We start from the raw sequence: 26,837 nt of genomic DNA, 5'->3' as shown, positions 1-26,837 counted from the left end.
CTGTTTCGGGCACTGCCTTTCAAGGGCCACCAGCAATCTATGCTTTTCCAAATGGAGCTCTCTCCATGGCACTAATTTACTGAGCTCCAGGCAGCGCTCAGAACCACTGTTTCATGTCTCTGTGAATCAGAGCTGTAGTTAAAACGTTAACTCCTGGATTGATTGATTATATGTTAACTCATTGAGGTAGTGTATGTGCAATTTAGAAAAAAAGCAAAGTGTAAGCCACAGATTCTGTTTCTCCGCGGAATAAAAAAGAGCTCATGATACAGCGGCTTGAGTGGAGTTAATGCAAAGAGATATTCTTGTTGATTTAGGCAATGCAGTCGTAAAGGGTGATTAACTGGCACAGACTGGAATTAAATAAAATAAGTCCTTATAAACAATACCACTTTTCAATGTGTGCAAATCACTGACTCAGCCTTCATGAATACAGCTTCAGTCCCAGAGCACAAGAATGGATTCATGCAGGCAACAAAAGAAAAGATCTTATTGTTGGCCCAATATAACTTACAGTATCAATTGGCAGGCAGCAGAAGCGCAAAAATTGCAAATTTTACCCGTAGCAGGAGGTTGAGTGCGAATGATATTTCATTATTAGTGGTAGAGCACAAGATTAATGCAATGTACTCTCTGGATATGGAGCCAGACAGATCGGAAACAATATCAGTCTTTAATAATCTTAAACCAACATTAATATACACAGTGCCATACCAGTACATTTTTGCGTCATTCATGTGATGTGGCATGATATTTCCAACACACTGGCAACTGGCAGCTCCTACTTTTTGCAACAAAAATAAATTCAGTGAATAAAACTCTCTTGAAACAACTTGAACATCACCAATGACCAACAGATGATCAATGATATTATACTCAAAGTGTATGCCTTTGACATGTCCCAAATGTGGTAGGTGCACTAAACTGAATTCACACATCAATAGGAACCCAAAAGGTCAAGGAGAAAGTCTAAAGAAACTGGTACATCCAACACACCATCAACATGTCAATTATTTGTGAGGTATTATTATGAATCTTTGATTGCCCTGCCCAGCTACATGGCTCATCATCTAATGTATGATTCTTCACTACAGCCGTTACTACACCATCTATATGTGACAGACTCATGTGGCATCTAATTATGTAAAACCAGTGTCACACCCAACCTTACACAGCATCATAATCACTTTGAAAATGAAATCCTGGTTAACCTTCTTTTATAGATGCTTGTGACAGAACACCAGAGACCAAGGTATATATTTGCCACGGACAGAAATTACAAACAAGAGTCACTATGAACTGCTCCAAAAGATACCCACAACACCGAAAGTGTGTCCTTAAGCTCCATATTGAAAACCATTTCCACATCTCTCACACATACTCCTGCAAGAACTTCTAAAAATGTCCTGATATATTTGTTGCACACCTCTCCCTTCCCCAAGAGGTCACAACAGAACAAATTAGACCACAGGCCTGATCCACAAAGGTAAACTTACATTTTTGTGCATGTTTATAATTGTTATTCCCAAAAGTATTTTGCTAGTAGTATCTTTATAACGGTGGTATCTACGCACATAAAAAGATAGGCATTTGCAGCCAATTGGATCCCCAAACAGTAAAAATCATTAAACCTTTGAGTCTCTTACCCTCCAATTAGATGATGTGTTCAAAGAACCTAAGAAGGTTAAAGCACATTAATTTTTCTTTTGCTTCATGTATAAAAAGATCAGTTTCTGGCAAAAGTAAGAACATTTGCTCACAAACGTTTTTAAGCCCCTTTGTGGTCTTCAATATCAGCAAGCTGTTATCTGCAAATAGCAATGTGTATATCTTCTCCCCAGCCAGAATAGAAGGGCCATGAGATCAATCCAAGAGTTGTTTGATCATCTCATCACAGTAAGAGAAAATATGGTTAGAGGCAGTATGCGCCCTTTGCATACTCTCTTTGTAACTGTAAATAGACGTTGTGGACTCTACACTAGAGCCCCATCTTACTTTTGCATAGTTATTAGAGTGCAATTCAAATAATAATTTAGCAAATGTCCTGGGATATACAAAGTTTGGGCAACTGTAAAGTCTTACTATGGAAAGGAATGATCAGAAAGAAAGGGAATTAAATGATCATTGGATACTGGATGCAGACCTCCTTTCACAAAGATAATATTTTTACCATTTGTGGTAATACCATTTCTTATTACTGAAGGAAACTCCAGGAAACAACCTTAGACTCATATGAACAAATTTCTATATATGTACTGACTGCAATATTGTGAATGATAGACCTGTTTTATGTTCCATGTTTGTTCATTAGCCACAACATGGTACTGGATACACCCAGAGGTGAGCTACTATCCTGGTATTCTTTTGTTTATGAAGTAGATAATCACACATTCAATGGGATAAATTTGCTCTCTGTTATTATGCAATACAGCCAATAATGTTGTCCGTTGTTACCATCAAAATTAGAATTGTTTTATCAGAGAAAAACTGCCAAAATTTAACCGCGGAAAACATATTCTATTTATCATATCATTCAGATTTTGAGCACCAAAATCTGCATGTTATTCCCCATGAACTTGTAATAGGTGTCATTTATCACCCTCTATAAATAATTAACCCAGTGGTATCTTTATTTATCGCTACAACTTGTAATCAGGCCTGTACTGGATTACAGGTGTCACAGCCCATCCCTGTTCCATTACATACCCCACTAACACATTAGTGATTTACAGCACACTAACTGCATGGAGTATTTTGACCAGCTATAAAACCAAACATTTCTGCGAATTATTATCTTCAATTCTTCTTCAATTAGCATATTAATGTTTAAATAGCCCACAATTAATAGACACAACGAATGAATGAGCACACAGTAGGCCCAAAATGTAAAGGAGGCTGCTAGTTGTGAGTTGTTTTTATCTCTGTAGAGCTAGTGAGATGATCAATGACTTACCAAAAGATGTATTCGCTTTAGTATGTTATTATCAATGCTAAGTGGTTAAACTAGCCTTGGCCTGGAACCTTCCCAACAGACTATTCATTATCATCTTGTTTCTTCACAGGAGTACTACAAACAGGGTCAATTGAATACTCATTTTGTGCACTACATTTTATCTTAATGATGATAATGTATATCTACATTCAACTATTACATATCTTTAGGAGTTAAATCAACCTTTAACTAGAGGATAAAGTCTCTTTCACTTTTTATTGACACTTGTCAGACCACTCCCCTTTATTGTTGTGTTTTTTACTGAGAAGAGTGTGTTACCTCCTCACCGCAGCAGTGTTATTATTCTGCTACATTAACAATGTCTGCATTAAGATCTCCACTGTATCTGTTGTTATTTATAACGCTTAAATGGTTTGTTATAGCCTCCTTTGTATATACATTGGATGGAAAGCGCCTCCTGCCAGGGTAGCTAAAAAGTTATATTTTAAATACATTTTTGCATGTTGTGCACAATACAGACTAACTTGGGCCAAGTCAAAGGATGGAAAAAGATTAGATCTTGCAAAGACGAGGAAAAGCAGTTAGTAAATTGCAATCCATTAATCAGTAGAATTTCTGAATAGTTTCTGTTCTATCAGTGAAGGAAGATTATTCCATAATCTAGGGCACAATTCAGAAAACCTCTTATTATCATATGTATTGCGGTTTGTCTTGGGTCTAGTTAGGATGACTTGGATGGAGGACAAATAAGCCTGGCCTGGTAGGTGCTAAATGAGTTTCTTTAGACAATAGGTTGATCTTAGCTTATGTAGTCATTTAATAACAAAAGAGAACAATTAAAATGTAATGTCAGTTTTTAGCAGGACTTCAAGATGGCAGTCCTTATATCAGATGTGCTAGAGTTTGCCAAATTCTATTTGTGAATCTATAGGCTCCTTACCAAGAAGCACCTTGCATTGGTTGACAGTTTCATTTAGTCAAGAGATTAGTAGTCCATTTTGTACAAATGGATGGCTCCTGTTAGACTTAGGGCAAAGGATTCATTGGGAAGCTAAGAATTATTTGAAGGCTTGAATGGGGAGAAGCCATTGCATGGCCATACATGAAAAAAACAAAGTGCTGCTACAGTTAAGCAGGTGTACTTATGTGTCTGGATCACTGAAGAACTTCATGACAGAATGCAATGTGAATTTGTATAAATTAACGGTTTTGCTCCAAGTAACAAATCAAATCTTAGCAAAAGCATTTAAGGGTATTATTTCACTAATACACAACTTTGCAGACATCCTATTTCAGTAAAATGTGGAAATGTATTATATATTAATGGTGATCCGCAGGGAGCGGAGTGGCCGGCCGGCGATTTGCGCCCCCCCCCCGCTCCTATCTCACCACCCCGTCGTCCGCTGCCCTATCGCAGGTCCAAACTGGAACTTAGTGCGATTGAGGTGGCCGGGGGATGGGGAGCCAGACCAGACTGCCGCCCGAACTGCCACCAAACTAACTATGCAGCCTGCAAGGTGAGAAGTGGGAGGTGAGCCCGGAGCTGGACTCATAAGTACTGCTGAATCGCTGTTGTGAGAAGGGAAAGTGGGAAAAGAGTGGGGACCCACTGTTGCTGCCCTGCTGTTCGGGGCTTGGAGCTCACTGCCACCATCATCTGGTCCTAAGAGGGGACTGGAGCACCACGGACACACCCGGCCACAGCGCTTCACCGGATCTACAGTGCTGCTATAACTAAACAAGGACTACAAGCCCCAGAGTCCCCAGCCCCATGCCAGGTGCCGCCGGTGAGAGGGAGGCGTGGCCATCACGCTTATAGCGCTGCCTCCCCCACCGCAGCGCGGGACCCACTGCTGCTGCCCTGCTGTTTCTGCCCCTGCTGTTCGGGGCTTGGAGCTCACTGTCACCATCATCTGGTCCTAACAGGGGACAGGAGCACCGCCTTTTGTTACGGGACTATCTTGGATAAGACTTTGCTCGCCTGCCTCCCCTGAGCTTGATGACCACGCTGGACGTAGGTAACATCACTAGCTGGCTTTCCCTTGCGGATCCCCTTTGACTCATGTGAGGAGTAGTGTAAGGACTAAGGACTTGGAGTGGGTTTTTGTGTACAGGGGAAGCCTAGATGATTATATTTCTTCTGATTGGGTTAACCTTATTTTTATTTTTTCTCCTACCTTGCTAAGTGCTATACTTCATCCACGCATACTCTGCTCCCATTTGTCTAAATATTAGCCATATTTAGCCCATGCATTGTAGATCAAGGGGAATCTCTGACTTTACTATCTGTAACGCAGGTGCTAGCTAGGAGGGTATATCCTACGATTTACCCTAAGCCCACAATGGGGAGACGCGCTTGTACTGTAAAACAGCCTCACCCGAAAAAAACGTCCTCTTCTCTGCTACCAATGACATCAATTGATAGAATGTTGCAGAGGGCTATAGGGGTGGTAACAACAGAGATTGAAGTCACTGAAAGGCGTTTATCATTAACCCCAGATCTTTGTCTTCACCCTTCAGAATTGTCCACTTCTAATGCTCTTACCCTTAACCACTCCCCACCATCCCAGGTGTCAGTGCCACTACTATCTCCAAGCCAAGAAGCTATATCGGGAATAGAACCTTGCAGTTTGCCCCTTTATCAGATTATATACACAAGCTAAAGAGACTTATGGACAGCAGACAAGAACTCAGGGGCCTTAAGCAAACTCAATTAATGATGAAGAGGACTGACTTTAGTTGTCAGGAAGACACCTTAGGTCAAACTCCTGCCACCAAATTGGGTGCCCACAAGAGTCCACATCTCACCAGCACAGAGGGTTTTAGATGGCCTAGTTATAATGCTTCTAATAGTCACCAACTAGCTAGGCTGTCCATGCCAGGTCTAGGTGTACAGCAGGAGCAAACTCACACAACCAGCACAACATTTAGGAACTCTAACTGTGAAACTAGGAATGACAATGCAGCCTCCACCTTCCGGAGACAAGGTAAAAGCACTACTAGTCAACCAGGGAACACCGAGTGCAGAGAAGGACATGGGGAGGGAGAAAGCTCAGTGGTCAGTATAGAAGTAATAACACAGCCTAGCAAAGATTTGCCGCCAGCCTCCTTCCCTTATGTGATTATCCTTACAGGGGTACCCTCACTAAAGAAGGGCCAGCAAGAGTCTTACCTAGACCTTAGAAACAGATGTTTGTTCTGGCTGACAAGGAATAGGCAGTTCCCTTATGATAGAGCGGGAGAAATCATAATGGTTCGCAGAGTTGGTGGGGTGGGAAAAGGCATAAAGACGAACCAAGGCGACTGTGTGGTTATAAACTTTAAAAATACTCAGACCGTATGTTGGTTATTAAACCTATGGTACCACACAGAGATCCAAGCACTACCTCTGGACCATTTTTAGCCCAGCCATCCTATACTACACAGGCCCAGTACGCCTTTAGACCGAGTGTCAGTGCACCATCGTGAATTTAACTATCCTACCCCGGGACCCTATTATACAGTGTCCCTTTAAGAAATAGATTGCAGGGTCTTGAGGAAGTGGATTGACATCCAAAGAAACTAGGAAAGGGACCTGCAAGGCCCCATGTAGAATCTAGGGAGAATAGGTTTACCCAACCCAGACGGTTCTTAAATTTCGGGGTACGACAAAATATCCTGGAAATGGGTTTAACATTACCACAGGTGGATGGTGACATAATAAGGCCAGGGACAGAACCTCTCAGCCAGCAATCCCCAGCAACTTTTGATCCCTCTAGTTCTGGAAATTTGGTAGAAAAACAGCACAACTGGCCACCTACCTGCCCTCCCTTGTATTTAGTAGGGGATGTCCATATATCTAATTCTCGTGCCACGGTGGCCCCTGCTCACAACCTGAGCCAAGAAAGAAACTTACAGATTTTATCCTGGAATGTTGCTGGTCTAAAAAGTAAGCTGGCTTGCCCTGATTGGGGCCTTTTTGTCGACCAGTTTGATATCTGCCTATTCCAGGATACATGGGCATGGGAAGATTCTCTCAGGGTGGGGTTTGCCTTGTTCACCATTTTAGGGATTTATGGAGGCAGGGGGAGACCATCCAGGGGTTTATGTATTTGGGTGGGTTCACACTTGGGCTGCACTGCCAAATCCCTGGACTCTGGGTCTTGTGATATTTTATGTGTAGTACTTACCTTTTCTACCAAGTTGGAACTGGCCCTTGTTAACATCTACTCTTGTCCTGTGAGTGTGACTAAGGAATCCCCGACTTTTGACCAACTCAATTCTTTCATGCCAGTTGTCTCCCCAAATACTTGGTTGATAATGGGGGGTGATTTTAACTGTCAATCCGAGCCCCTCCCAGATATGGATAATGCAATTCCCACTGACGAAGATGTACAGTGGTTAATTCCTGAACCCCAAATTCTACCAATTAAGACGTGGTCTACGCTGGCAATACAGATCAAGACGTTCACACTAGCGCACTCCTTACGAGCCTGCAATGGTCGCACACCCTCGGACATCCCAGGGAACCAACAGAATTGGCCAAGCTTCTCGTTTGGATTACATCCTAGTGGAGACTAGGCTGTGGTCCAGGGTCTGTGACTTCACTGTCCTCCCACGACATGACAGCGATCACAATGCTTTATCACTAGTATTGGAGTTGCCAAATCTGGTAACTCCTGTGCCCACTAGTATCGCTGTAGACAGTGGCCTAACCCTCTCTAACAACAGGAGGAGAGTTAGGTGGGGGGCAATCCAGCAGTCACCAGAAAAGCTGTCTGCATTGTATGCAGCAGTCATTCCAGTGTTAGTAGAACTGGGTGAAGTGGTAGTCGCGCTGGATAACACCGCTTCTATCGATAAGGTTGCAGACTTACATGCTGGTCTGGTCGTAAAGCTTGCTGATGTATTCTACCCATAGGCACATGTGAAGGGCAAAAAGAGGGCCATCCGCTCATGGTTTAATGACAGCTGCCGTGTGGCAAAATGAGCTTCATTGGAGGCCATAAAAGTTAAAAACAAGCCATTAGTCAAAGAAAAGAGGACGCTGTACAAAGAGACCATTTGGCTAGTGAAGGAGGCCTGGGAAATGGACAGATGGGATGCTCTTCAAACTGCTCTGGCTAACAAAGATCAAAGAGAATTCTGGTCCATAGTTACCACTGGTAGTTGCCAGGGCAAGGCTGCTATTGAACCTAAAATATCAGCAGAAGCCTGGGAAGCTCACTTTCAGGCCCTATATATCTCAAAGAACGTCCCCATCTCCTGTGGAGATGTATTTCCAATTGCTCCCAGTGCTAACCATGATGAACTTACCGAATTCACTCTCTCAGAAGTTTTAAGTGCTAAAAGTAAGCTCCCTATGGGCAAAGCACCGGGATTGAACAAAATCCAGGGGATCTCTTCCGAGCAGAACCAGGAATTTGGGGACCTTATTTGTGGGCTCTATTTAATGCCATTTTGAAGGGCATGCCAATTTCTGAAACCTGGGCTGGGGCAGAAATAGTCCCAGTTTTTAAAAAGGGATCTCCACTACTCCCTGCAAATTACAGACTGATCAGTTTGATCGACGTCATGCAAAAACTCTTTGCACAGGTAGTTCTTGACCGTTTGCAGGGGTGGATCGGAGATCATGACTTCCTAAGCCCTTATCGAGCCAGATTCAGGAAGAACATTTCCACCGTGGACCAAATCTATAGACTCCAACTTATATTTTGGAAAACGTGAGAATGAAGGGTGGCAGCCTAAATTTGATCTTCGTGGATCTGACGTAGGCTTTTGATTTGGTGCCTAGGGCCAAGCTATGGGGGTACTTGGAGATATGGGGTTTCCCCCATACCTTCTGAAAATACTCATTAGATTGCATGAAGGTAATTTTGCCCAAGTAAGGTGTGGAAAAGGAGGTGAACTGACCCCCCAATTTCCAGTTGACAGGGGTGTAAGGCAGGGGTGTGTGCTTGCAACTAATCTGTTTTGTCTCTTTGTCAATTCTTTGTTATCCCACCTTGCAGAGGTCAGGGACAACGATGCCCCCAAACTTGCAGGTACCAAAGTCCCCGATTTGATATTTGCGGATGATACTTTGCTACTGTCAAAGTCTCCGATGGGCATTCAGAGGATCCAAGGCAGCTTTGCCACTTTTTGTGACAAAAGGGGGTTGGAGATCAACACCCAGCAGACAAAGTTTATGGTCTCCAATCCCCCCACGACAAGCTGCCTCAACCCTAGTCTGGAGGGTACCACCTTGGACATGGTGTCAGTGTTTGAATATCTAGGGGTTACACTGACAGAAAATATGGAATGGGGCCCACAAATTGCTAAAGCAAAGCTTAGGTTAGCCCAGACCTCTGGGGGTATGACCAAATTATTGAGAAATTCCACCTCTAAATCTGCTGGGCCCATAGTTGAGATGTACAAGGCCCAAGCCAGGGGCGCGGCAATGTATGTGGCTGAACTCTGGGGGCGTTGCTGCTGTGGACCTGTGAGCAAGGTGGAAAATATCTTTATGAGGCAGATCCTGGGTCTCTCCGCTAGTATCCCCCTTGTTCCCCTGTGGTTGGATCTAGGAATTAGACCGATTGAGGAGGAGTTGGGCCTCATACCCCTAACTTTTTGACATGGAATGTGGGTGACTCCAGAACTGGCAGCATACAGAAGAGAACTAAAAGAGATATTGAGCCTCCAGGAGTAGTAAAAATCCCCTGGTCTGCACATATAAAGGATGAATGCACTAAGATGGGAAAACCAACAATGTGGAGAAACCCTGAGGAAGCATGTGCTGCAACCCCACGTTCTGAAGTGGTAAAAGCTTACAGTTCGAGCAAGGTTGCCGCTGTACAGGGACATTCATCTGTAGATCAACTGACGGCCCAATTTATATTGCTAAAAGATGACTACAGAAAGGAATCTTTTTTAGATGACATCCAGCCATTTTTGGCGAGAAAACTGTATGTTCAGTTTAGAATGGGCATTCTGCTGCTCCGTGTAGTCACCCGCAAATGGACACACTCTTCTCCTAGAGAATGCCCAGCTTGCAATTGGAAGAAAGAGATGGAGCTTCATGTCTTTTTCTTTTGTCCGGGTTATACACTAATAAGGAAGTACTGGCTTGTCCAACTGTGCAGGAATTTGGGGTTTGTTCACTGTGCTGAGTCATTTAGAGTTTTGAAGTCTGACACCCATAAGCCCATTATCTTTGCCATGTCAAGATTTCTGACTTAAATGTGGCGTAGGCGCATGACTTTTGTAAAATCGGTACTTTAGTTGCAGCAGCACATCGTTGTAGTTCTCTAGGGTTTTAACCTGTATTTTAAATTTTTTAACTATTTTAACCTTAAAAAGTTTTATTTTTTATATGTGTGTATACAGTTTACATTTCAAAGTTATGATTCTGATTGCTGCTTCAACTAACTCCTCGGTATGACCTGCATTGAAACTATTCGCACAGTTGTGTATTTCATACTCATTGTTTTTCTTTGCTCGGTATTTATCTTGCACATGCACTTTATTGAGCCGCCGGATATGGAACTATGTCAGTGCCTAATTACAGATTGGGATGTCATTTTATTAGATTACCTTTTTTGTCTATTTTCTTGTATTGCATTTACTGTTTTTATTGCATACTTTTATGGTCGCAATGACCAAAATAAAAGTTTCTGAAAGGAAAAGGTAATGTATTAGGCCTACTGGGGTAATTGACTTGTCTTTACTCACAAATTAAATAAATCCCATTGTCTTTCATTTCAACTGACTTCTATTAGGCACATGTAAAAGCAAACAAATTCACTCTCAAAATATTTACTTTTAACCCTTGTTTGTTTCATATTGCATCTATTTATGAAATCTTGCAGACAGGCCCTTTTACATTCTTACAATTTAATTTAAAAACATCTTATTCATAAACCTTATCTTACCAAAACACTTGGATAATGAGATGACTGCATGATATTTTGAACACTAGCTGTCATAGGTACTTTAAGTCACACCAGGTCACTTACACTGGCTTATAGATGATGATATCTCTAATGTTAGAGACCTTACTGTTTTAGAGTGTGTAGTGCAATGCATGAGTTTCATTGTTTCAACTGGCAGGCGGGCGGTGGCAACCTTTGGTGCTCTGCCAAAAGTCACAATCAGGCTCTAAATGTAAAAGACTAAGGGGCATATTATCAAGCACGGTGTTAAAATTATCGCCGCTTTAGCGGCAGAAAACTGCCGCTAAAGCGGCGATAATGGGCTTGATAATATGCCATAGAGAATTCCCATAGAAGCCCATGTTGACACCAGAACATGGGCTTCTATGGGAATTCTCAAGGGCATATTATCAAGCCCATTATCGCCGCTTTAGCGGCAGTTTTCTGCCGCTAAAGAGGCGATACTGTTAACGCCGTTTCTTGATAATATGCCCCCTAATATTCTAAAATGAAATTAGAACTATACTGCTGAAATAGCTTTCAATGTATCACCTACTGTGTCAAATTATGAAAAACCCTATCATGCATAGTGATTGATTAAACATGGTTTACCATTATATATTTGTTGGTATTATTGGTTTGGAATTTTTCCCATGGAAATACTAATAGTGCAAGGTTCTGTACTTCCCTTTTCTAATATTATCGTATTATGCAGAGGTGTCCTATTTGGAATAAGAAAAAACCTTAGTAGTAGGTGTTTCCATATTGTTATCTGCAGGCTTTTACCATATTGCGGAGACTTGTCCCCTGAAAAAGTTTGCCGTCTTTTCCCAGGCATAATGTGTAAAGGAAAAACCCAAAGGTATGGGTTTTGCCACAGTTTGTTATTCTCTATTCAGAATGAACCTCCTGTTACATAGTTAATGCATTAGTAGGAAGTTAGTGAAAAATAATAATTTTCTTTTAAAACTATGTGAAAATGTAGAATGTGTCCAGTTTTACATATTTTCTCCACCACTTTGATTATTTTATTTGTACTGCAAATACACTGCAAAATGGCTCTAGCTTTATGTATCGTTAGTAACATCTTAAAACAGACTCAATTCAAATTACTTTGAAGTAATTTCACCTCACTGGCATTTCATTAGACAAAGTCTCAGTTTACTTAAAAATAATTTTACCTTTTTGGCAAGTAGTTGGGCAAGGTGTCCAGTCACTGAAAAGTGTAACAACGCAGTCTATTTTACATTGAAGTAGACATGGGCGGATAGTTTCAGGCTTCAAAGAATCTGGACACCTATAGAAAAAGACAAATATGAAATCCAAAATGCATTTCCACAAAAACCTTCACAATTGCTTATGTCATTGTGGCAAAATGTACCTACCTTCTTTACTGCCCAAGTTAGTTTCATTTAAAAGATTTAAACAAAAAGAGTTTTTACAAACATATGGGCAATATCATGAGAATGAGTCTGATTAATCTAATTTTGCACTACTGGGCATCACATTAAAATAGACACCATTAATCATAAACATGACTAACTGGTTGTGTTATGTAGGACAAATTTGTTGTCACAGTCAAATAAACTAAACTGCTATAATGGATAAATGTTTAATAACATGAAGATAATCTCCATACAACACATGAAGCCACATAATTACGGTAGAAATCAAGTTTGTTTTCAGGTAGTACTATCTTACAGCTAAATCATCTTCATGTAAGCTCAGATATCTTGCTATACAATTTTCCAAGTGAATGTTCTACTATTTAACAATCGCCTAAAACGGCAACATAAAATAGAAATTACAGTAATTGCAGACAAAAAACTACATAGTTTCTGTTGACCTCCACACTGACTTCGATCTTGTTCCAAGAGAGGACTGGGAGGTGGAACGTTCTGATCGACCAGGGTGCCCTGAAATATCTAGTTGATGTCATCATGAGGTTGCATCAGAAGAAATATGTGCAGATTAGATACACTAACATGGGCAGCTGACAACATCAACACCAGTTATGAGGGGGTAAGCCAGGGATACGTTCTAGCCCCAACCTTCTTTCTATTATACATCAAGGATATGGTAGCTCAGTTCGAAAAGCACAGTCACGACGCACCAAGATTAGCGGGTAGGAAGTTCTCAGACTCCTGTTCGCAGACAACACCCTACTGGTATCCATATCCCCTATTGGTTTCCAAAATCTCTTGGACCACTTCGGTGTCTTCTGTGAGCAGAGAGGGCTTGAGATCAACCTTCAAAAGACCAAGTATATGGTCTTTAATCCTAGCAATACTACCCGCTCAAACTCGTCTTGGAACTGTGCTCACCTTGAAAGTGTTTCCACCTTTGGGTATCTGGGTCTCACCCTGATGGAGAATGTTGGTTGGTCTGCACAGATTCACAAGAGCAAGTAAAAGCGCGAACATTAAGCAGGAGGGGTTTTAAGGGTTCTAGTTTTCGACCAGTATATCAGGCCATCCAAGCACTAGGAGGGTCTATATATGGGGGAAATTGTTGGGACACAGGAAAATCACTGCATTGGAGGTGGATGAGAACCAATTCTTATGATTTTGGTGAATCACCCAACTAGTACTCCACTCCTGACACTACAGTTGGTCAAGGCCACAGGTCCATCATCCACAAAGCAGCCCTTAGACCTTTGCGGTATTGGAGATGGTTATGGGCTGATGTGGACCCAGTTCTGTATTGGGTGAGATTGGAGGAGCTACTAAGGCAGCCTGCAGTTTTCAGGATCCCCTGGTTTGGCCACATCAAGACCTACCTGACAAAGCTGGGATGTGAACACCTGTGAACTGATCCAGGAGCTATGACCAATGTGTCAAAGGTTGCACTTAAGGGGATTTCCTGAAATTGAAAGATACCTTCCTTGTGGAAGAACATATGGGCTCAACTGAACCCTCATTGGCAAAAAACTTTTAAATAAAATTTCGCTTTGGTAAATTATCATTGCGCACATTTACTGCTAAATGGGGGCAGCATGATACTGACCCAGACATGACCTGCACTTTCTGTCCCCAGACAAAGGTATGTATTAACCATATTTAATCTTTCTTCCACGTTATTATAAGCACAGGAAGAAGTGGATATAACCTCTCTGTTGGTTTATGGGGACTAGGGACTTGAGGATTGATTCTAGAATCCTCCTATCCAATACAGCACCGTTGACCATATTTGCTGTGTCACATTTTTTACTGAGAGGATGGAGAGTCAGACAGGGCAGGGTGAGGCCCTGAAAACTGTATTGCACATACCCTTGTTGGAGGTAATGTGACCCAGTAGAAATATTCCAGCTCCACCTTCTAACTTAATGGCCTTCTTTAATGAGGTGCTAATTTCTTATTGGATTCCGAAAGTATAAGCTATTTGTCTATAGCCTGTTTTGTGAAATGTCATGACTAGCAATGTTTAAAGGTTATACTGAAACTTAAGTACTGCTCATTGATGGCTTTTAGGATGGTTTTCAGGATTTTATTGGTTTTATTGTTTTTAAAGTTTATTTGTGAATTGTATTTGTGTAAACCTTTATGGCAGCACTTGCCAAATAAAGATCATAAATGAGAAAGTAACTAGCACTTTGGAAAGGCAACTTTACTCCTTAATATCTTTTTTCTCAATCTGCACATGTATTCATACACAGCCAGCAACAGCAAAATAGATTTTTTATTTATTCAAGTGCTATTGGCAAAATAATTTTTCTGAGAAATGAATGCTGCAATAAAGTCTTTCAGAGTGAATTTGCATCTAAGAGAATACATTCACCTCATTTGTGATTTATTCTGCTTCGTCTACGTGTGCCACTGTAAAGGCGTTGTCATAGAAAATAACTGTAAAGAATCCCATTCGCTCCTCAGCTTCACCCAGTCATTTTGTCAGAACCCTTTGTGATTTTATTTACTCTGCTCAGGTCTAAGACCAGTATATATTTGTTTAAAATGGAATACACTTGTCTTGTTTGTTGAATTTTTGGGCAAATGCACAAAATAAATCATAACTTTCAATTGACTGTCAGTGTAATAGATAAAATCTGAGAAAAAACTGATATTATAATTTAAAATGAAATAAAATATTCAATGTATCGTAAGACTCCTACGCATTTTTAACATAATATTAGCATGCATCCTTCCTCTACTCTGGCAATTAGAGTTCTCATCACAAGTCTAAAAGAAGCCAAAGTACAGATAAAGTTATACTTTTCTCCATATATTCTCTAATCTTCATATACCATCATTTCAAAAGCGGTAACAATATTCCGGGTGGCAAACAAGTTTAAATTTCATTCCCAATACTAGGAAGTTGGGAGGGAGTCAGCTTCCAATATAATGTGATGAGTGATTGGGGGATTATCAGAGCTGTAGAGATACTTTTTTTGTTGCTGGTTGCATCACTATATCAGTATCCAGTATCCCTACTAGATATGCTGTTGGATTAGGTTTGAGTTCACTTGAGATTTCATTACTGGTAATTTGGAAAGTCTTCCTCCAGGACCATCGTAATGATATACCGAGCCAAAAGCGATGACGCCTATGGGTCATTGTTCTAGAGTAAGACACATTTAGAACATCAAGTTGCGACTTTAATGTTAAATTTATACCAAAGGGTTGGCAAATAGTAGACCGTTAACATGCTACAGTATTGCAGTATTTTCATATTATTGGCTTATTCATTGGGCATTTTCCAATTATTTTTTCTTAAAAGTTAACACCCACCTTCTCATTGGACCACCTTACATAGGTCTTTATGAAATTTTCCTTACCCCAGCTTAGATTTAGAGCCTTAACCGTGCCCATCAACTGCAAATAAGAGAAATCAAACCAGCTTTTTCGATACCGTTAATAATCTTTGAAGGGACAACTGTCTAAAATTGACTCATTTGTTCACCTAGAAAACATATTCCCCAACTTATTTATTCCAAATGAATGAAATCTGTTAATATATCTAGAGTCAGAGAGTGGATTTTCAGCATTCATCCTTGTGATAACAGAGCCAAAATGAACATTGTTTGGGTATGGTCTGCAAAAACTGGACTGCTTTAAGATAGTAGGGCGTTCTCAGGAGGGATAGAATATCAGAAACATTTTCTGTCTTCATCACAGCCTCCTAATGTGTGTGAGCCAGTGGTTAATTTGTAAAAACAAATGAGTGCCGGGGCTCTCGCCAGGAGGCAGCTTGCACCAGCCTATTTCTCCTGTTAGTGCCACCTAAAACAGAACCAACTACTAACCATGAAAGTGGGGCGAGGATGCGGCATAATCTCCAGAGATGCTCACTTCGGATCGGGGGAACCAGGTTTGAGTCTAGGCGTTGGCTAAACATCTTTTGATTCTGGGCAAATCACTTAATCGCTCCATAAGTGAATGTGTTTTAACTGGAGCTCATGAACAGCATTGCGTTGATGATTAAGTGCAAGTGCGGAGCACTTGAAACCACACGATCAAATTAAGCACTGGCGTGAACTCTTCTCTCCAGCTGCCATTCAAGCCACTCAAATTGCTGTGGCTGCATGGCCATATAGCCTTGAATCCTGCAATGTAATTTAGCTCTACCTCATCCCATGTTAATGCAAATAATTATATTTTCTCGTGCATAAGTGATGGATGTTTACTAGTGTGTATGCATTTTTTCAGATTAATCCATTTGTTTTTGAAAGAGGCTATAGGGACATTATATGTCACATTTGACAAAATAAAAATAAATAATGGAAAACAGACATTGTATCAAACACATTCCTACTAGCAATGAAAAGATTGAGCATTTGCCATCTCTCCAGGCGAAAGCTATATTAATAGACACTAAAAATGCAATTGCTAAAGTTCTTGAAAAGTTTCTGAATACACAATAACCAGATATCATGCTGAGTTACCACTAAGGTAAATCTGCATCAAGATAGATGTAGACTTTGGGCATTTATCTAGTACCCACTAATGCTGGAAACCCTTGTACAATTCTAAAAGTGGATGCTATCACCATAATGTTTGCTCTTACTAAATAATAAGTATAATTTAATGACTGGAGCCCCATTAAGTGAGAATTAAATTGTCAGTGATTTATACAGAGCACATACAAATGACTCTAGAAACGGAGTGAATTGCTGTGGATACAGTCAAAAATGTCTTCTAGTACAGCTTCATATTAGTATTTCCCCTGCTACTTCATATTAACAATCATGGTAGCTTGTTGAATGCAAAGGGGTGATCAACAATGTCAGCCGGAGCATAAAATTAAAATACATTAAAACCAAAAGAAAATCCCATCTAAAACAATCAATACTGCTGAAGCTGTCCCTTTTGACTTTGAACAGATGAGACTCATTGGCAGACTAACAGGCTGCCATTGTGAGTCGAAAAGTGTAAGGTGGTACCAGATTGCCGCTGTAATGAGCCAGTGCACTGTAAATTAGTTGTAGCTCTAAATGTGCACCCTTGTATTGTTGTGTGTTTATTTGTGTAATAATGTTAAAAAGCGATCATATTCTTTTCCCGTAGCCTAGCACTAGCTCAGGTTCTTGTACTAATCATAAACTGTTGAAAGGAGCTTTTTGCCAACCAAGGTATTGCATGTTTTGAAAGATTGTTATAATTTTGGAGACTTGCTGCTGCATCGTGGTTCAACTCCTTCGATCCCTAAATGCCTCAGGGCATGGAGATGATGTCCTTGCATTACCTTTATGTGACCAATGTGTTCTAGCAGAGGAGTTAGGGAAACCCCTAGTGCTTTTACTAAAAGCCTTCCAGCTATCTTTCCCCCATCCAAGGGCAGTAGGGTAATTTCTTTTGTTACAGAACCCAGGCACTCCTCTCCTGGCAGACAGTTTGTGTCGAATTACCTATGGGGAGTGGAAAGAATGCTAGACACCAGGTACGGAGGATTAGGAAGTTCTCCACTGGGTTAGCAATGACTCCCCTAATCATAAAAGAAATTCTCCTAATATTTAGTTGTGCTAAATTTAATACATGGATTTGTTATTAGCTTTAAATTCTTGTACATTATTAGGATATAGTTTGATATTTTTTTTGAACACCTTCTTGACTGCATGTGATTTCTCAGGAGTCACTAGCCTAGTCCTGTGGATCTCTGGGTCTAATAGCGAATATCACAGAACTCAAGTTCTGTTTTGGATTTTGATGACTTTGTACTGTCAATGAGACAGTTGTCAACCTCTTCAACAGAGCTAGAGACCTCATAAGATCCCTGGGGTTTGCCAATCTTATATACAATATTCATTTGACTGGGGGTACTGGCGAATTGTCTTGCAGAACATATCAAGGATACTCTATACTCGTCCACGCCAAAGGCCACAATTAAGTCAATGTGATGAACACTCCTGCTATTTTCCTAAGAATAGTTAACTGGGCCCTATATGGTGTGGGGGCTTTAGTGTTGCCTACTAGGAAAATAATGTTGCCCTAAATGTAACTTGACTAATCCACCTGACAATCCTTAGGAAGATGGGTATTAAAGCAGGCAAGTGGCAGACATTATGTAAATTATTTTCCCTGGGCCACAGAATTGGTAATGGGGAGACGTAGCCAATCTCACTCAAGATACAATTCATGCATTCTAGTATTTGTACATACAACCTAGCTGTGCACCCTCATGGTCATGCATCGATGTGTTTGGGCAGGGGCTGATTGCAAGCTATAGCTTAAGCTAATTATCCACGTATGTGTCTACTAGGCACTGGAAATAACCACAAGGCTGATGATACCTTTTTGTAATTTTTTTTTCATTTGGACATTTCATGAACATCGGTAATTTATGAACTTTGTAAATTCACAAACAACTGAAAACATACAGGGAGATGGTCCCACTTCTTGAATACAAAATTGCACCTGCCTACTCATAAATTCAGGAGCAATTGATATTTTTGTGGAACATTTCCTTGACTCTGTTCATATCAATCTCCCTGTGGTGCTTATATCCAGTCATTAGGATTTCCCTTCTCTTTGGGTTTTCCCTAGGAATGGAATTTGTGATTTTGGCCAAATTCCTAAATACTAACACAGTTAAAAAAATAATACAAGTGCTTCATCAAGTAAGCACACTCCATGACAAATTGAAACACCATTCATGGAATTCATGTGTTCAAGCTCAGAGGTTTATTGGCTTTGCTCCCAATCTAGCAACATTGGCCAAACCCTTCTCTGAACAGGTTTTGTGGGTGTACATTGGTCATACGCTGCAGGGTCTGTGCCCAGACTCCATGGATGTCCATCTCCCAATCAATACAATCTTCAGCTGCGCACACTGAGTAGCAACAAGGCCTGACCTCTAGCCAAGTCCTGTGCTTAACTTGTCTCTGGTTGCTACCAATCACTGCTGACAGCCAATCCCCAGCAGGCAGTCAATTGTTTGCTCACATCCTTCTACCATGCACAGTGGGGCTAGGGCTAGGCCCTGCACCATAGCCCTGCTTCCCGCCTTACTTATGAAGGTCTTTGTCCATGTACTTTTTCATATTTTGTTGGGGGTTCACAGGACCTCATTTGGGTTTGTAAACCTATAGTACGCTGGGTACAAAATTGCCTTTGGGTTTGCTGACCCAACTAATGATTCCAATAAACTGAGAGGGGAAACAGCATCGGTTAATGGGACTACAATGCCTCCCTTACTTACGGCATCTTTTCAGAATCTCTCAAAACAGACCCTCTCAGGCCGTCCCCTGCTAAAGAAATCTACACTATACCCGAATGATCTTGCCAACTACCAGTCCATCACTAACCTACCATTAACCATCAAGATCACTGAAAAAACATCCTATGTTTAGTTCCAAGATCGCGTCACTGCTAGCCATCTCTTGCAAGATTACCAGTCTGGCTTCAGATCACCCTGCAGCAATGAGACCATTACCTTACACATCGTAGACAATGCCCTCTTAACTAAAGATGAAGAAGACCCCTGCCTCCTAACCTTGCTGAACCTCAAATTTGCCTTGAACACAGTCGACCACCCCACCCCCATATTCACCCTGGAGCCTTGAATGGGATTCACCAGCAATGTTCTTCACTTGTTCTCTTTCTAACTTTCCAACCAACACCAGTTTGTTTGCATGGTCACCTCCAAATTGCAAAAGATCCCAATTACCTGTGGAGTCCCCCAGGGTTCTAATCTATCTCCTGCCACCTTTATCCTTTACATATAGATGCTCGGTGCTCTAGTCATAGATAACAGCATCAGGTTTCACCAATAGGCAGATAATACAAAAAGTCTCCTCAGCTCTAGACATCTGTAAACAATTGGAGTGTTAATGGGGTTGAAACCCCACATCAAATAATAATCACAATACTTGTCAGGATAATCCACAAAATACACTACATAAAGCTGTACTAACCCTCTAGTAGATTGCACAAAGCAGCCAGGCTAAACTTAGAGGCAAAATGTCAAATATTGTGCAGTACTCAATCAGTCAAAAAAGTGAAATGCAGCACAAGAAAACCCCAAACAATTCAGAAAAATAGAGAACATTATAAAAATAACAACAAAAAGTACAAAGCACCAACCATGGTTACATGGTCGAGAAAATCAGGGTAAAAGTCACAAGTCCTATTGCAATGGAGTGCGAGTACGATGCAATGATCAGGTAGGTCCCACTATAGACTAACCTTAGGACTTAGAACAATTTCTATGAAGATTGAGTCTTCACGGTTAGCTGTGAAAGGGATCCTAGGTCTGTCTTAATGTTCCTTCCACATGCACTTCTGTGACTCTCACCCAGCCTGCTGAATGAAGCTTTATGAAACTTCATTAGCTGTAGGATGCCACCAGTTTTCCTACCGTTACTGCTGCTCTGCTTCCTTGGCCACTGTTACAGTTAACACCTCTGCTAGGAGGCGTTGAGGAAGCAGACATGATGAGCAGAGCAGAGTGGGTGTGGCTCAGGAAGCATCACAGCGGGCCGCTGCAGCGACATGGGTGCAGCTCTAGGGGGATAAGCTCGGATTCACGAATGCCTGCCCCCATGATACCCTCGGAGCCATCAATCCAGAGGTGTTTGGCTGCCACCAGCTACCCTTGCCCCTGCTCTGCGATGCAATTAGAGCGAGAAGAACTTTGAGAGTTACATTTTACTTTATCTCACGCACACGCATTCCCTCTTCCATGATATATTATTTCATGGCATAAGTATGGGCGGATCACCGAGAGATCATGTCCTAAATATGTTAACCGATGCTACACATACTGCACAATGCACTTATTCTTATTTTTTTTATCCTATCTATAGAAAATTAGTAGGACATACCAGTTGCTACACTCTATGCATGAAGATCAATAAACTATATCGTTAGACGCCAGACACGGTTTAGTTAAACCATTTGATCTCATTAACCTCAGAATTTTAATTAACTTTCTTCAATACAAGCTGCTCATATTTTGAAGTGCTGCTCTGTGGCACACAATAGGAATTAGAGACTAGGTACCAAATCCCCAACCTCATTAACAATGCACAAAGTAATTAGCAAGGAATTGATGCTTTGAAATTGAGGATAGCATCTGTGAAAAGTAATTCCTAAGAGTGGCAATGAGAAAAGGAGACAAAAGAAGAAATGCCAAAGTTACTTGCTTTCATCTAATTGTGTAAGGATAGGCTCAACAAATATGTGAATTGTTGATTGAATCTAATTATGGAATATTCAGTGCTTGTCTACATCAAAGCATATCCTGCTTGCACGTTTTCATACTTGCCTCTGGAACAGAGGGGCCAGATGTACTGAGAACCTTTTTGCACAAACTGATTGCAAATTGTGCACTGATTGTTTTTGTGAATCAAGTTTAATTCCCATTGAGGATGGGTAGCAATCTGACCTACCTCATGAATATTAATCACAAGGGAACTTCATGGGGATAGTGGACTGCTAGGGTCAGAAGGCTACCATGTCTGTGAGGTATAGTAAACCTTTTTTTTAATGCAGCCCGTTTTCCTTAAGGAAAAAAGGGCTGCATTTAAAAAGAAAGGTTTTCTTTTTTTTATAAAAGTTTGTTTGAGAGTTGGTAGTGCTTCTGTGCGCCAGTGCCCACTCCACAACAAAGTTGTTTTGCCATTCATGAAGTGGAAGGTGTCTCAAAGCGATCCCTTCTCTTTTGAAAATAATTTACGACCTATTTTGAGGAGTTAGTACATTTTCAATAGTTTGCAACCAGAAAGTGAACTCAGATCATAGATACAGCTAATATCCAATAGCAGTTTGAAAGTGACAACCTAAACACACCTCTTCCAGTTTGGTATTTGGCACCTATTTCTAGAACCATTTTGCGATATGGTAAGCCTCTAGAAAATTGCAAACCGGGCTTAGTGAATACCAAAAAGCCATTTTGCGGTTGCAACCCCTCAAATTTATCACTTTGCAGGGTTGGAGACCGCAAAATGGCTAATGCATCTGGGCCATTGTGATTATGTCATGATGTATGTTATAAACATAGTCCAGTAATGAAAAGGGCCTGGCTTGATAAATAATGTTACCACTTTGTAACAACATGTAATATACATTCTTCATTTGCAAAGAAATATGGCGCTAATGCATCAAAGGTTTTTATTCTTCACAATGATTATACCATAAAAAGGGGCTTACCTTGAGCAAGGGAAACCCAACAGACAAGAGCAAGACACGCCCAGCAACCCCGGAACAGTCGAGCGGTTAGCGCTCTAACAACACTCCACACAGGGCTATTTAGCCCCTCGGAGGTCATAGCGCGCAGCGGTTGCGCGCAGAGGGGCGCCATTGACGGCGCCGAAGACAAGCCAAAGACCTGCCCGTCTGCGCCCGTCCGCGACAGGACGAGGCCAGGGGCCATGGGGCCTAACACTATTGACTACCCTCTTCAGCCTACTTCCAGGATGACCTACTCTGCTCAGGTACTTCATGATATAGGCGGAAAACAACGTCAGTTACAAGAGTGTATGATGGGAAGGTGTCTCCAGTTAGACAGCCCATTTTCTTGCCGCTTTTGTCGAGCTCAGTTTGGCATACTTATTCACGAGACTTGCCCTAATAAGAGCACTATTCCTCCCACCTACTCTGCTAGCGCTAGTACGAATAGATGTAAAACCTTTATTGGAAGTAAAAACCTACTCTGTAATATTAGGTCTCTTCCCAAACACACGTCAGAAGTATGGGATTTAATTTCTACCAGTGAACCGGATTTTTGTTCCCTTACAGAAACCTGGCTCAAACCCCATTCTACTCCAGCGATCACGTTAGCAATTCCTTCAGGCTACAAAATAATTAGGCTGGATCGCCCTAGTAAAGCAGGAGGAGGGATAGCAATTGTCCATAAACAAGACATTCATTGCACCATCTTGGCTGAAGTGAGCTCGCCAGCTATCGAATTATTGGTTTTCAAATTCTATCATTCCCCTAAAAACATACAGATGGGTACTCTAGTATTCGCCCCCCAGGACCATGTACTAATTTCTCCAATACGCTAATTGAGGCTCTTGCCCCACATATTAACATTGACAGGGACTTTTTAATGGTAGGGGATTTTAACATACACAGTAATTTGAAAGACTGCAAAGAGGCACAGTCCGTACTAAATGATCTATCTCTACTTGGGCTAACTCAAAGAAATTCTGGGCCAACGCACCGGGCAGGGCACACATTAGATCTGATTCTAACTAATTTTCCTACAGTCACATGTACTCCTCCCACTCAAGTAAGTTGGACTGACCATTCTATTATTGAATTTTATACTTCACACCTTAATAACTCTCTGCACAGACCAATTTCTCTGCCTTGTCTCCGACGGCAGTGGCATAAAGTTAATAAAGAAGTCTTTACCAGTAATTTTATAGAGCCCTCTGTTACTATGTCAGAAAATGTTGAAAGCGCCCTAAAGAAGCTGGAAACAGCAACTAGAGTAGCCATAGATAATATAGCCCCTATAAAGAGTTTCAAATCTCGGCCTGCTAATAAACAGGAAATCTGGTTCTCTAAAGACCTTAAAACACTAAAACAAGCAGCCAGGAAGCTGGAAAAAATATGGAGAACCTCCCATTTGGAGAGTGATAGAAAGCACTATTGGGACTCACTAACCATCTATCATAAAGCTATCCGGAGTGCGAGAAAAATTCATATAACATCTCAAATTACGGCTGCAGGGAATTCTCCCAGGGTCCTTTACCAGGTGCTCAATTCGTTTGTTAAACCGGCAGCATGTGAAAGCACTGAACTTGCGTCTCAACAGCTCTGTAATGGTATATCATCTTTTTTCTCCAATAAAATCGATACTATTTATGAGAAAATTGTGGAGTCTAATAATGCCATGGCTACCGACACAGTTCTTGCTTTCCAAAACACAGAATTTAATCATGGCATAAATACTTTGGACATCTTCCCCCCCATTACTTATGAGGATCTATCTGTATTGGCCAAGCAGATTAAAAGTGGCAGTCCTGACGATATTATTCCAGCCAGATTAATGCCCACTCTATTTGACACACTATGTCCTACTATCGAAAAACTCGTCAATCTGTCCCTGAGTACAGGATCTGTCCCCAGAGAATGGAAACGTGCACTAGTTAGGCCGATTAGGAAAAATACCACCACTGCTTGGACCAAATTATCCAACCTAAGGCCAATTTCATTGTTACCTTTTCTGGGAAAACTTACAGAAAAGTATGTTAACAGACTCCTCTCCAGCTTTGTTGAAGCTGTGGGCGGCCTTGACCATTCTCAATCTGGTTTCAGGCCAAAACACAGCACAGAGTCTACACTACTGTCTGTTATGGACGACCTACACATGCTCCAAGATAAAGGCTATTCCGTGATCTTAGTCTTATTAGATCTATCAGCAGCGTTCGACACCGTGTCTCATAACATTCTTATTAACCGGTTGTCGAACGTGGGGATTAAGAACAAAGCCCTTGCATGGCTGAGAAGCTTCCTTTCAGATCGTACCCAGACTGTCACCATGGGTACGTATCGCTCAGCAGAGGTAAAAGTTTTGAAAGGGGTACCACAGGGCTCTTGTCTAAGCCCAACGCTTTTTAACATCTATGTGGCTCCCCTGGCAAGAGTGATGCGTAAATTTGGCTTCATCCCCGTGTCATATGTTGATGACACGCAGCTCCTCTTCCCTTTTAAGACCCTTACCTCGGAATTGAGGAGCTCTTTCTCTGCAGGCATGGAAGCTGTAGCATGCTGGATGTCCACTAACTACTTACAGTGTAACGTCAACAAAACGGAGGTCATGTTGTTCGGAGAAGCCAAAATACTCTGGACTCCAGACTGGTGGCCACCTGGTCTAGGCGTAGTACCTGAGCCCAAACAGATTGTTAAAAACTTGGGGATTCGCCTTGACCAGGATTTGTCACTAAAACAACATACTAATTATGTCACAGGCGTATGCTTCCATACTATTAGCCTGCTACGTAAAGTCTTGCCATTGCTGCCGGACCACTTCAGGAAGACGCTGGTGCAGGCCCTTGTCATGAGTCGGATCGATTACTGCAACGGTCTGTTGCTTTCTGCAAATGAGGGAGTATTGAATAGACTCCAGGTGATACAAAATACTGCGGCTCGCCTTGTTCTTAATGCCCCTCTAAGAACAGCATCAAAGCCACTTTTAGAAGAACTACACTGGCTCTCAATCCGTCAAAGGATAAAATTTTAAATTTGCTGCCTAATACATAAGAGCCTAAATAGACAAGGTCCACTATACCTGGAAAATAAATTTATTCCATACATTCCCTCCAGAATGCTCAGATCCAGCAATGGGCATCTACTGGTAGTACCGCGTGCCAAGAAGGCCAGGCACGGAAATAAGGCCCTATCAGTGCTGGGACCTAAATTGTGGAATTGTCTCCCTGTAGCTATTCGTCCGTGTTCCGAACACTTGATGTTTAGGAAACAACTTAAAACCTTGTTGTTCATAAATGCGATCTAGTGACCCTCGCATGTTTCACTCTTGATAAAGGATTAACCCGCCAGAAGCGCAGAGATACTCCAGTCGGAGTCGATTCTAGCGCTATAAAAACCTGCAAATAAATAAATAAATAAACATTCAATATGTCATAATTCGAAGTGAGCTGTAATTCTTATAATGCCTCACAATATATGCATGTTAATACATTGGGAATAACAAAGTAATGAGGTCATCCCCTTTTCTTAGTGACTCACAATTAAATGGATCAACTGTTTGCATCCTTTCCAGAGGTCACAAAGTCTAAGAAGGTTACCAACCACCACTTGTGAAAGAAAAACTAACTTAAAGGTAAAAGCTTTCTTAGATGGACAGTTCCTACTGTGTGAACCAACATGGAAGGCATTAGTTGACAAGGCAGTGGCCCCGTTCATCACTGAATGCTTTCCCAGTGTAGAAACTATTTTTGAGGTCCCCGCTGTGGCTGTGTGTATTCTCCATTCAATTGGTCGTAGGGACCACTGAAAAGAGGAAATCTACAACCCTAATGGTTGTATACAGTGATTTAAATTTGCCTTGAAATGTTGCCACTGGAAATGTATCCCCTTTATGGCAGCTGTCTTTTCACTGCCAACACACTTTCTCTCCTTATCGTGCTGCGGGTGTATGCAAGCATTTTAAATACTCAGTACTCACCAGTTTTTTATTGTCTGCCTCCATTTCTAGGATGGTCCATCTTGGTACGAGCTACATTAATCATGTTAAGTATGCACACATTGGTTCTTAGAGAAAGCAAACCTATCTGTGACACAATGTAGAGGACATAGAGCCACCACCTTGGTGGTCGAAAACCCAGGCAATAAATCATCACCTTAGTTTTGAGGAACTAGGAAAATATAGGACTCATACCCTATTCTGTGGTGTTGTCTTACAAGGCAACACTCTAATATCCTTGTATCAACCACCAAACTGTTTTGTGGTGTGAATCACACTTCCGGTCACCTCCAAATATTATGGGAGTACACGGCAGCGTACCTACGCATTTGATTATATGGAAAAATCCCCTACTTGTATTCAAACCTTATAATCTGCCATGATTTTCATATTTTATTCTCGAG

General features: G+C 41.3%; 1 protein-coding gene across 1 annotated transcript in view; it reads right to left on the bottom strand.

Moving 5' to 3' along the window:
• The window catches only part of THSD7B (thrombospondin type 1 domain containing 7B), a 2,208,177-nt gene that overhangs the window by 938,770 nt on the left and 1,242,570 nt on the right, over positions 1-26,837 (bottom strand). The window contains exon 11 of the mRNA XM_085647534.1: positions 12,027-12,142. Within this exon, the coding sequence (XP_085503660.1) occupies positions 12,027-12,142 (116 nt within the window). The remainder of the gene's footprint in view (positions 1-12,026; positions 12,143-26,837) is intronic.

This window comes from Triturus cristatus, chromosome 3_2, assembly GCF_964204655.1.
Source record: "Triturus cristatus chromosome 3_2, aTriCri1.1, whole genome shotgun sequence".
NCBI lineage: Eukaryota > Metazoa > Chordata > Amphibia > Caudata > Salamandridae > Triturus > Triturus cristatus.
This window is presented reverse-complemented; position numbering and strand designations above follow the sequence as displayed.